The 12,782-nt window shown below is 47.2% G+C and overlaps 1 protein-coding gene across 3 annotated transcripts in view; it reads left to right on the forward strand.

The window, feature by feature from the left end:
- Positions 1 to 12,782, forward strand: part of WWC3 (WWC family member 3) — a 180,692-nt gene that overhangs the window by 92,805 nt on the left and 75,105 nt on the right. For all 3 annotated transcript variants that reach the window (XM_030572575.1, XM_030572584.1, XM_030572564.1), the window contains one exon: positions 8,349 to 8,478. In XM_030572575.1, coding sequence (XP_030428435.1) covers positions 8,349 to 8,478 — 130 coding nt within the window. The remainder of the gene's footprint in view (positions 1 to 8,348; positions 8,479 to 12,782) is intronic.

Genomic DNA, 12,782 nt, shown 5'->3' on the forward strand with positions numbered 1-12,782 from the left:
CGGGACCTCCTCTCCTCTTGGGACCTCCCTTCCCCCATCCTCCACGGTGCTGATGGTTTTTTTGTTTCTTTCTCCTGCGGTGGTTGTTTTTTTTAATAAAAGAATTGTGTTGGTTTGAAAGCAATCTTCATTCCATTAATTGAAAGCAAACAGAGCCCTTCAAAGCAACAGGCAATTTTCTTAAACCTTCATAGTGCATCATCTGCACTAATTACAATCACCTCGTAGCATTTCAAGCACTGCACTCCTGAGCATAGCAACAAATATTAGTGGCTTTCAGCTTCAAATTGCTGCCTCAAGGTATCCCTGATCCTTATGGCCTCGCGTAGCGTTCCTCTAATAGTTCTGGTCTCTGGTGGTTCAAATTCAGCCTCTTGGCACTGAGCCTCAGTGGTCCAGATCTGACTGAAGCTTTCACCCTTCCTTTCACAAATATTATAAAGCATACAGCACGCGGCTATAAGCATAGGAATATTGTCATCAGCCAGATCCAGCCTCCTATATAGGCAGCGCTAGCTCTCTATAGTCATTCTGCACTTGCTCAGCCTGTTGTTGAACTGCTCCTTGGTCTTTCAAGCATTTGAAGACTAGATGGAAGGATAAACAAAAATAGGTCTGGGACTAGGGTTTTTTATTTCAAAAGGGCTAACTTTAAAGAATTAAGGAAATTAGTTAGGGAAGTGGATTGGACTGAAGAACTTGTGGATCTAAATGCGGAAGAGGCCTGGAACTACTTTAAGTCGCAGCTGCAGAAACTATCGGAAGCCTGCATCCCAAGAAAGGGGGAAAAAACCATAGGCAGGAGTTGTAGACCAAGCTGGATGAGCAAGCATCTCAGAGAGGTGATTAAGAAAAAGCAGAAACCCTTCTTCCACTCCTTGAAGGCTGGGATTAGCAAGGAAAGCTACCTTAGTGAGGTCAGAACATGTAGGGATAAAGTGAGAGAGGCTAAAAGCCAAGTAGAGTTGAACCTTGCAAAGGGAATTAAAACCAATAGTAAAAGGTTCTATAGCCATATAAATAAGAAGAAAACTAAGAAAGAAGAAGTGGGACCGCTACACACTGAGGATGGAAAGGAGATTAAGGATAACCTAGGCATGGCCCAATATCTAAATAAGTACTTTGCCTCAGTCTTTAATCAGGCTAATGGGGAGCTTAGGGGTAATGGAAGGATGACAAACGGGAATGAGGATATGAAGGTGGATATTACCACATTTGAGGTAGAAGCCATACTTGAACAGCTTAGTGGGACAAAATCGGAGAACCCGGACAATCTTCATCTGAGAATATTAAAGGAACTGGCGCATGAAATTGCAAGCCCGTTAGCAAGAATTTTTAATGAATCAGTAAACTCAGGGGTTGTACCGTACGACTGGAGAATTGCTAACGTAGTTCCTATCTTTAAGAAAGGGAGAAAGAGTGATCCGAGTAACTATAGGCCTGTTAGTTTGACATCTGTAGTATGTAAGGTCTTGGAAAAAAATTTTGAAGGAGAAAGTAGTTAAGGACATTGAGGTCAATGGTAATTGGGACAAAGTACAACATGGTTTTACTAAAGGTAGATCGTGCCAAACCAACCTGATCTCCTTTTTTGAGAAGGTGACAGACTATTTAGACAAAGGAAATGCAGTAGACCTAATTTACCTCGATTTCAGTAAGGCATTTGACACGGTTCCACATGCGGAATTATTAGTCAAATTGGAAAAGATGGGGATCAATATGAGAATTGAAAGCTGGATAAGAAACTGGTTAAAGGGGAGACTACAGCGGGTCATACTGAAGGGTGAACTGTCAGACTGGAAGGAGGTTACTAGTGGAGTTCCTCAAGGATCGGTTCTGGGACCAATCTTATTTAACCTTTTTATTACCGACCTTGGCACAAAAAGCGGGAATGTGCTAATAAAGTTCGCAGGTGACACGAAGCTGGGGGGTATTGCTAACATGGAGAAGGACCGGGATATCATACAGGAAGATCTGGACGACCTTGTAAACTGGAGTAATAGTAATAGGATGAAATTTAATAGTGAAAAGTGCAAGGTCATGCACTTAGGGATTAATAATAAGAACTTTAGATATAGATTGGGGACGCATCAGTTGGAAGCAACAGAGGAGGAGAAGGACCTTGGGGTATTGGTAGATCACAGGATGACTATGAGCCGCCAATGTGATATGGCCGTTAAAAAAGCTAATGCGGTTTTAGTATGCATTAGGCGAGGTATTTCCAGCAAAGATAAGGAGGTGTTAGTACCGTTATATAAGGCGCTGGTGAGACCCCACCGGGAATACTGTGTGCAGTTCTGGTCTCCCATGTTTAAGAAGGATGAATTCAAACTGGAACAGGTTCAGAGACGAGCTACTAGGATGATCCGAGGAATGGAAAACCTGTCATATGAAAGGAGACTCAAAGAGCTTGGCTTGTTTAGTCTAGCCAAAAGAAGGCTGAGGGGGGATATGCTTGCTCTTTATAAATATATCAGAGGGATTAATATTAGGGAGGGAGAGGAATTATTTAAACTTAGTACCAATGTAGACACAAGAACGAATGGGTATAAACTGGACACTAGGAAGTTTAGACTTGAAATTAGACGAAGGTTTCTAACCATTAGAGAAGTGAAGTTCTGGAACAGCCTTCCAAGGGGAGTAGTGGGGGCAAAAGACATATCTGGCTTTAAGATTAAGCTTGATAAATTTATGGAAGGGATGGTATGATGGGAGAGCCTAATTTTGGCAATTGATCTTTGATTATCGCCAGATAAGTATGCCCAGTGGCTGGTGATGGGATGTTGGATGGGATGGGATCTGAGTTACTGCAGAGAATTCTTTCCTGAGTGCTGGCTGGTGAGTCTTGCCCACATGCTGAGGGTTTAGCTGATCACCATATTTGGGGTCAGGAAGGAATTTTCCTCCAGGGCAGATTGGCAGAGGCCCTGGAGGTTTTTCGCCTTCCCCTGCAGTGTGGAGCATGGGTCACTTGCTGGTGGATTCTCTGCAGCTTGAGGTCTTCAGACCACAATTTGAAGACTTCAATAACTCAGGCATAGGTTAGGGGCTTGTTATAGAAGTGGATGGGTAGGGTTCTGTGGCCTGCTTTGTGCAGGGGGTTGGACTAGATGGTCACAATGGTCCCTTCTGACCCTAGAATCTATGAAGAAATATGAAGAAAAATTAAGTTAGGGTCAGAGAAATTGCTATAAAGGGTCAGAATTATGGTCCATCCAGTCCAGGATCTTGTCTCTGACAGTGGCTGATACTAGGTATTTCAAAGAAAGATAAACTGTCTATGTAATGGACAATAATAATGTACTCAAAGGGGAAGTTTATTTCTATCTCCTGTTATTTAGTGGCTTGATAGTTTGTGCTTATACATTTTTTATTGTATTTCATTGTATCTAAGGTACTGTGAATGTTTTTATTATTCATATATATACATTATTTATTTGAATGCTGCTACTTTTTTAATAAATGGAAAAATCTTCTTAGTGTTGTCTTCAAAACTAGCAATTTATGAATGGGCATATGACTTTGGAAGAATATTAATTAATAGTAACTTTGTGCATTCTTTAGAACAGTGTGTTTCCCAAATGATTGGTCTTAAGCCATTGGTGTCTTCCAGGAAGGGTCTAAGTGTGTCACCTGTCACCCTTCCAATCAGTCCCCGCCTCCATGTGTGCCCCGAAGCACTAATCCCAACTTCTCACTTCTGCTGGGCCGTGGCAGCAGGCAGTGATGTGGGGAGCAAGATCAGGTCACCTGCAGTAGCAACGTGGAGGAAGTGGTGGGAGCTAGTGAATGAACATTTAGCAGCCTGTTAGTGGGGTGTGTGTAGTGGGGGAGATGAATAATAGGTAGATCCGTGGAGGGTCACCTTAGTAAAAAGTTTGGGACCCACAGCCTTAGAATATTAGGTCAGTTTGGATTGACTGTATGACAGCCGATCATACTGTAAACAGTATGATTGACAATGACCCTTTGAGAAAATAAAAACTCACTAGTCAGCCTCCAACCCTCCCCCAAGAACATGAATTAGCAGATACTTACCTGTAGAAAATTCCACTTGAAGTTAAATATCTTTCTTTTCTCTAGATGTCAAGCAACAGGAAGGTAGAAGGGGGCCATCTGGTTTAATACTTGGGTTGAATCCAAGTTCTTGACATGAATGTGACCTTGAGTTAAAGCCAACTACTTTCTGTATCATATGAAATTCTTAGTGAGTTAAAGTCACTTTTCTTACTGTGGTTTGGTCTAATCTTGTCAGAATCTTAAACCAGAGCTGCCAGCTCCTAGCATTCAAAAATCATGAGTCAGGCCCAAAAGAATCATGAGATTTTTTTAAAGTAACACCTTTACATCCTCTCTGGTGTTTGAAATTTCAGAGTTCATGTTTCCCACCTGTTCTTTGCAACCAGGAGGTTAGTGACATGACTCCAGGAGCTGGATCTTTCAGTAAAGACAAAATAAAATCACCAGAATTAGCAAAACTGCTAAACTTATTGGTGGCTTATTTACCAGGTAATAGGTTTCCTTTCAGTTTTTTTTTTCCAATTTATTTTGTATTTAAGGTGATAAGACTCAATTGAAAATGGAGTTTCATCAGATTAGTTTATGGAAAGTGGGTGGTGGTAGCATGTGCTATATGACAGGGCAAGAGACTTGTCTCTTCAGGCTATATGTAAGGTTATTTTTATACCTTGGTATATTCAGTGTCATATTTTAGTATTTTCAGTGTATTTGGCAAATTATCACTTTTATTGTCATTTTCCTCCCTCCATATTGCAATTCAACAGCCTCTCTCCTTCAGTAAAGTTTGAGTTTCTGCTAGTTAGTACTGAGTAGCTCAAGATTGTGTCACGGTTCTGCTAGCATGGAGTAGCTTAATGACATCTTGCTAGATAGGACATCAAAAGTAAATCTTTGTTAATTGACACTGTGCAGCTAGTTGTCCTCCTTTTGTGGTGGCTGTCACGCTGTCTGGAGTGGCTCATGACCGTGAATGCCTACCTTAGAGCAGACATCGCAAACTGGTGGTATGTTCTGTAATTGGGTTTCACCAACGTAGTAACAAATGAGAACTCCCAAAGTAGTACAATAGTCTTACATGGAGTCACAACCAGTCCCTGAAGACACTCCAGTCTATTTTGTCACCCAGGCAAACTGGACTACGTAATAAATGATCATTTACAACAACAAAAAAAAAATCATAAAATATTCCAGTTGCACCCAGTCCAAAGAGACCAGTCACTCACCTGGGTCGATTTGCGCCCCAGATCTCTCACTAAATACAATGCTGGCAGCCAGTTCTGTAGTAAACTAACTAAAGGTGTATTAGCTGAGAAAAAAAGAGTTGTTCAGAGGTTAAAGCAGGTGAAAGTATATGTAAAAGATGAGTCAGAGTCTATAACTTTGAAAGGTGGCAGAAGTGTAGTAATCTGCCAGTTCACAAAAGTTTTTTAGGGCTACGCGGAGTAACTCTGGGGACTTTATTCTTCTCTTTCAGTTAGAATCCAAACAGTGCAGAAATGAAGAATTCTTCCTTGTGTCATATTTATAGCTTCTTCTCACACAAACCTAGCTGACAGCAACGGTTCCCACACAGGCCTCTTCTTCTGAAGGGTCGGGAGGGATTCACTTAACAAAGTCTTTCTTTGATCCTTGATCTCGCACAATGGCTAATTTTTTGGTTAACGAACAGGTTTTAAGAAGCCATCATTTGCATTCTTTGTTGTTTGATGGGTTACTTAGTTATAGGGATATATACAATGCAGATGTTTGCTGTTATGTTCAGACTTGGCGTATAGGTGAGCGAGAATAATATATGCAGCATCCCTACAAGCATTTTATAAAACACTAACCACATTCTTCTTATCTTAACATATACTATTTATTTTGATAATGCTAACACACAGATAAGCAAGACTGGTTTCCAGCTATGCACTTGTAAGTGTTCAGGGAGGCCTGAGGCTTTGGCATCAGCTGGCACCTGGTCTGCTAGCCTCACGGTGGCTGTAAATCTTCTCTCTGTATTTATCTTGTATCATTCTGCTAGAATATGAAAGATAATTTCCTGTGGTATGCTTGTTCCCTATCATAAATATTTGTTCGCACTTTGATATTTTTGTCATAATTTGCATTCTATCTAAGCCACAAATCCTTGTCCTTTTTTAAAAGATATAAATAAAATTATAATACTTTTGCGGCTTTGACAATACTCGTCAGCTTACCATAAAGAATAATTTTTAGCTCTTAGTATCCATAGTACTATCAAGTAAATACAGTTTGTGAGTATTCTCACTTTGTATTACTGAATGTTTGTATTGAATTATGAGATCTGCTGACAAATTTCCTTTATTAGCTGTGGCATATAGCCCATAACGGTATTCTTACTAGTTCTCTTCCTATGCGCGCTTTCTCCCCCTAAACACACTTTCTTTTATACTACTGTAGGCATAGAAGTTGAGATTAACATTAACTTCAGTGAGTGGCTGGCTAAATCCCCCAGTCAGCTTTGAAATCTGAATTTGAGTGTTTTTTCTAGAAAGTTCTGTAGGGACTCTGGTCTTATTTTTAATTGGTATCTTCAGGAGAGTGGTGAGGATGAGGTAATGGGAGAGGGTTTGTAGGTGTTGCTCTGTCAATGATTACTGATAACAAGTTTATAATCAGCCAGCTGTTGATAGAATGATTTAATGGTTGAGCAGCAGAACCCATCAGATATATCTGGACCTGCACTAGTTCTGTCAGCCCCCTAACAGATCTTCCCCCTGAAAGAACTGTCCTTAACCTGGAGCAAGAAGTGGTCTGGCTATGATAAAGATGTTATCTTCACACTCCCAACTCCCAGACCAAAGATAAGATCCAGACTGTGTTCTACTGTGAATTGAGTTGGAAATTTTGTGGGATAGTCCTGTGATTTCAAGCTGGCCATGAAATCCCATTTTGATGTGAACACTGAAATCCAGCAGAAAGAATAAGTATTGATTATTCCTAGTTAGGCTGGATATCAATCAGAACTTCTTGACAATAAAACCTGAGTCTTTACAAATGTCTCCCAAGGAAAATTGAGAGTCCCATCACGACTCACTTTTAAAACAAGACTGAACAAAGTCCTAGGACGGGGGTTGGCAACCTTTGGCACGCAGCTCGCCAGGGTAAGCACCCTGGCAGGCCAGGCTGGTTTGTTTCCCTGCCGCATCCGGAGGTTCGGCCGATCACAGCTCCCCCGGCCGGAATGCGCTGTCCCAGGCCAATGGGGGCTGCGGGAAGGGTAGCCAGAACATCCCTTGACCTGCACCGCTTCCTGCTGCCCCCATTGGCCTGGAGCGGTGAGCCCCGGCCAGTGGGAGCTGCGATCAGCTGAACCTGTGGACGCTGCAGCTAAGCAAACTGGCCTGGGCCACCAGGATGCTTACTGTGGTGAGCAATGTGCCAAAGGTTGTTGACCCCGTCCTAGGAAAAATTTTGTAAAGAGCAAGGATGGTGATTAATTGGAGAGGGTTCAGAGAAGAGCCACAAGAATGATTATAGTACAGTATTAGAAAACATGCCTTATAGTGGTAGACTCAAGAAGCTCTATCTGTTTAACAAAGAGAAGGTTAAGGGGTGACTTGATCTCAGTCTAGAATTACCGACATGGGGAACAGATATTTGATAATGGACTCTTCGGTCTAGCAGACTAAGGTATAACAAGATCCAGTGACTGAAAGTTAGACAAATTCATATTGGAAATAAGGTGTAAATTAACAGTGCGGGTAATGAACTATTTGAACCTGTTACCAGTGGTTGTGGCGGATTCCCTATCACTGACAATTTTAAAATTAAGATTGGATGTTCCTTTAAAAGAGATGCTCTAGATCAAAAGGAATTATTTGGGGAGAGTTCTATGGATTGTGTTATACAGGAGGTCAGACTAGTTGATCACAATGGCCCCTTCTGGCTTTGGAATCTATGAATCAATGCTGCATTGGCAGGGAATTGGTGCAGCTTACACTAAGGGTTCTATTTCAACTTCACCATCTGTGATACTACTTTGTAAGTTAATTTTATTTTTATTACATAAAACTCCCTTTAGAGTGTACATTTATGTTGCATGAACTGTGAACTCTGGTTCCGGAGGTTAAAAACAGGAAACTTGTCAGTTCTGGGGAAGCTGAGTTGGGACAACTGGATTGCCTTTTCAGTTTCCTGGTTTATAGTCAGATAACTTTAGAATGTTATAAATACTTGGTGTTTGTTAAGTCAAAGTAAATATACCATTTTATTCATAGAAAGGAAGTGGCATATTAGCAACCAATACTTTCGGAACCTTTGCATAATTAGTTAACTTTTAAATGTCTCTGAATTTTTGCCAACAGGATTGATCGTAAGATGTCAAATGCTCATACAAATTATAAACTGGATGAAGCCCAGGCCATAATGAATGAGCTCCGAACCATAAAAAAGGCTATTTGTATGGGTGAGAAGGAAAGGCAGGACCTTATGCAGGTAAGAAACTTTGTACTGGATGAATAGCTACAAAAATGTAACTTCCCCTGGTCTTTACTGTTTTCCCTTTTTTGTAGGTGCAGAGGAATTGCTAAACTGAGTCAGACTAGTGGTGTGATCTAGTCTGATATTCTGTCTGACATAGATCAGAAGTAGAGGAGAGGTACAAAACACACATCTTGGACAGTTTATGCAGTGACCTGCTTATCTGGAAAGTTTCTTCCTAATCCCTATCAGTTAGTGGTTGGCCTGTGTCCTGAGCCTGAGAGTTCATATCCCTGGATCATTTATACCCTAGATAGTATAACTAAATCTTCTTCTTCGAGTGATTGCTCATATCCATTCCAGTTAGGTGTACGCGCCGCGCGTGCACATTCGTCGGAAAACTTTTACCCTAGCAACTCAGTGGGCCGGCAGGTCGCCCCCTAGAGTGGCGCCACCATGGCGCTCCATATATACTCCTGCCGGCCCACCCGCTCCTCAGTTCCTTCTTACCGCCCGTGTCGGTCGTTGGAACAGTGGAGCGCGGCTTAGCTGACCTCCACTTCCCTAGCTACTCGTTTTCTCGTATATAATTATGCAGTTATAACCCTTTTATATATATATTTGTATGGTTATACGGGTTTTCTTTGCTAACATGGTTAGTTTAGTTAGCGGGGTTCAGGAAGTAGCCCCTTCCATGAGCCCAGTGCCGGAGCCATGCATGGCTCACCGGGTTTTAAAAGGGGCCCGGCCTGCCAGAAGCCGTGGCCGAAGAGAGATCTACATGACTCCTGTTTGAAGTGCCTCAGGGCAGATAAGTGCCCCATTTGCAAGGCTTTTAAGCCGAGAACAAAAAGGTGCGGGACTTTCACTTACCCCTCCACCTTGGGCGCCGAGCGGTATTCAAGCGGCGGGCAGAAGCGCCTCGGCACCGGACCCCGCCGGTACTACCAAGGCCTTTCGGCACCGACCATCGCCGGCACCGATGTCGACTCGGCACCGCTCCCTTCCGAGGTCGAGAGAGTCTACGATTCCTGCTGGTGCCTGGCGGCTCCCCGGCACGCGCCGTGGTTGAGCCCCCTGCTCCCGCTGCTTCCGTGCCACCTGCATCGCAGCCAGAGAGCTCGCCTAAGTTGCGTTACCCGGCACCGCCACCTGCAGAGGCACCGATGACTTCGGCTCCGTCGATTCCAGTCCCCCAGGACCACGAAATCCGGTGCCTGGCAGCTCCCCGGCTCACGCCGTGGTAGAGCTTACTGCTCCTGCTGCTTCTGTGCCAACTGCACCGCAGCTAGAGAGGTCGTCTAGGATGGCTCGCCCGGCACCGACGACGTCGCCACCGTCGATCCCGGTCCCACGAGGGCCGTAGAATCCGGTGCCTGACGGCTCCCCGGCACGCGCCGTGGTTGAGCGTATTGCTCCTGCTGCTTCCGTGCCAGCGGCACCGCAGCCAGAGAGCTCATCCAAGTCGGATCGCCCGGCGCCGACACCTGCTACGGCACCGATGACGTCGGCACCGTCGATCCCGGTCCCACAAGGGCCGTAGAATCCGGTGCCTGACGGCTCCCCGGCACGCGCCGTGGTTGAGCGTATTGCTCCTGCTGCTTCCGTGCCAGCGGCACCGCAGCCAGAGGGCTCGTCTACGTCGGATCGCCCGGCACCGACACCTGCTGCGGCACCGATGGCGTCGGCACCGTCGATCCCGGTCCCACAAGGGCCGTAGAATCCGGTGCCTGACGGCTCCCCGGCACGCGCCGTGGTTGAGCGTATTGCTCCTGCTGCTTCCGTGCCAGCGGCACCGCAGCCAGAGGGCTCGTCTACGTCGGATCGCCCGGCACCGACACCTGCTGCGGCACCGATGGCGTCGGCACCGTCGATCCCGGTCCCACAAGGGCCGTAGAATCCGGTGCCTGACGGCTCCCCGGCACGCGCCGTGGTTGAGCGTATTGCTCCTGCTGCTTCGTGCCAGCGGCACCGCAGCCAGAGAGCTCGTCTATGTCGGATCGCCCGACACCGACACCTGCTGCGGCACCGATGACGTCGGCACCGTCGATCCCGGTCCCGCAAAGGCCGTAGAATCCGGTGCCTGACGGCTCCCCGGCACGCGCCGTGGTTGAGCTCCTGCTCCGGCTGCTTCCATGCCAACGGCACCGCAGCCAGAGGGCTAGTCTAAGTCGGCTTGCCCGGCACCGACAACGTTGGCACCGTCGATTCCAGTCCCACAAGGGCTATCGAATCCGGTGCCCGACGGCTCCCCGGCACGCGCCGTGGTTGAGCGTATTACTCCCGCTGCTTCAGTGCGGACGGCACCGCAGCCAGACAGCTTATCTAACTCGGTTCGCCCGGCACCGGCACCTACCGGAGCTCTGATGACCTCGGTACCGTGGATCCCGGTCCCACGAGGGCCGTCGAATCCGGTGCCTGACAGCTCCCCAGTACGCACTGTGGTTGAGCCTGCTGTTCCCTTCACGCCGGAGATGTTACCAACGGCGAGGGCTCTCAGTGCCATGACAGAGTCAGTGCTGCCTGACCCGGGCACCGCCGGTACGGGTAATACAGTCTCTTCAGGGGACTGTCCCCTGTCAGCACAGCAGAGCGGCACCGTTCATGATCACGGTCCCGCAGACACTCCACGTCCTGTCGGCACGCCGGACGCCACTGGCAGTCCCGGTGCTGTTTTCCTCGGTACTGGTCACACTCGCTGCACCGGTCGGTATCCCGTTCGCCGACCCGCTATCGGCACCGTTCCGACCTCTGGCACCGGGGCAGGTACCTTGACTCCTGTAGCCCTTCTCCGAGTTGGGCAAGGTCCGAGTGAGTCAGAGACTCTGCCTGTGCCTTCTTTTAGTACCTCCATGGCTGTCCGGACGCGCATCCGTGTCATCCCATATGCGCAGATTTTATGCTCAGGACCACGATCCTGATATGATGGCCAGCGGGCGCCAGCCCCGAAGCAGAAAGAGGCTTGGCGAATGCACAGGCTTGGCCGCCAGGTGTACTCTGCAGGGGCCCTGCAGCTCTGGGTAGCAAAGCAACAAGCCTTGCTTAGCTGCGATAATTATAGCACCTGGGTGAAGGAGTTTCTCCCTCAAAACTCCCACCTGGAGTTTGCTACCGTCTTGGAGGACGAGGGAAAGAAGGTTCCCAGAGCGTCCCTCCAGGCCTCGTTGGACGCAGCAGACTCTGCGGCCCGCACTCTGGCCTTGGGTGTCGCCATGAAGTGCATTTCATGGCTTCAGGTTTTAAAACCTCCGGCCGGAGCTGCAGTATGCCATTCAGGATTTACCCTTTGTTGGTAAAGGCATCTTCGCGGCAGAGACAGCCCCAGACTGCGAAGCCTGATGGACAATAGGGTCCTAATGCGTCTCAGCATGTATACGCCAGCGACCAAACGCAAGCCTTTATGGCCCCAGCCGCCATACTCTGTGCCTAGCCAGAGGCAGAACTCTGGCAAACGGCAAGGCCAAGGTGGTCGCAGACAAACGTCAGGACCCCTAAAGAGCCAAAGTCAAGGTCCTTCGCAATTACCACTGGGACCAAAGACGGACCTTCCAAGGTTCGCCTGAGGGCGGTGTACCAGTCGCAGGACGGGATCTCAATCCCGCTTTCTCCTGGCATGGCCCCAGTTACTTTCAGATCGCTGGGTCCTGCGCACGATGGAGCATAGGTACCACCTTTAATTTGCTCCAGCCCTGTCCCCCTTCAGCGGGTGAAAGGGGCAAGGGGTTTTCTCCCGTTATGCCCTAGTCCCCCACTCGAACACAGGTCTCAGACCTCCCTGGTCCTGCATGGACTCAACCGGTTTAGGATAAGGTTGAAGTTCTGCATGGTATCCCTGGGAACCATTATTCCATCCTTGCCTCCTGGGGGCTACTATGCCGCCCTGGATATGAAGGACGCGTACTTTCGCAATGCCATCTTCCCTCCGCACGGGAGATGCCTCCGCTCTATAGCCGACTGTCAATACTCCCGGTTTCCGGCCATAGTCGCCGCCTACCGTCGCTGATGTCGGATATGCGTTTTTCCGTATCTGGACGATTCGCTTATCCGAGGAGACTCTGAGACACAAACCACTCAGCCCGTGGACATCGCCATGGTCTTATTCACAGGTCAAGGCCTGCGGTTTACTATAGAGCAATCCACTCTGGTTCCCACGCAGAGGTTGGGCTTCCTAGGGGCTATCCTGGTCTCCTACCTAGCTGGAGTCTGCTTATCACAACTGCGGTTTTAGGCTATGGCAACAATCATCTGAGGTCTGAAGGCTTTCCCAACGACCTCAGCTCGTTCTTGTCTCAGTCTCCTGGGTCCATGGTTGCCCGCAA

Source organism: Gopherus evgoodei, chromosome 1 (genome assembly GCF_007399415.2).
Source record: "Gopherus evgoodei ecotype Sinaloan lineage chromosome 1, rGopEvg1_v1.p, whole genome shotgun sequence".
In the NCBI taxonomy this organism is placed as follows: Eukaryota; Metazoa; Chordata; order Testudines; family Testudinidae; genus Gopherus; species Gopherus evgoodei.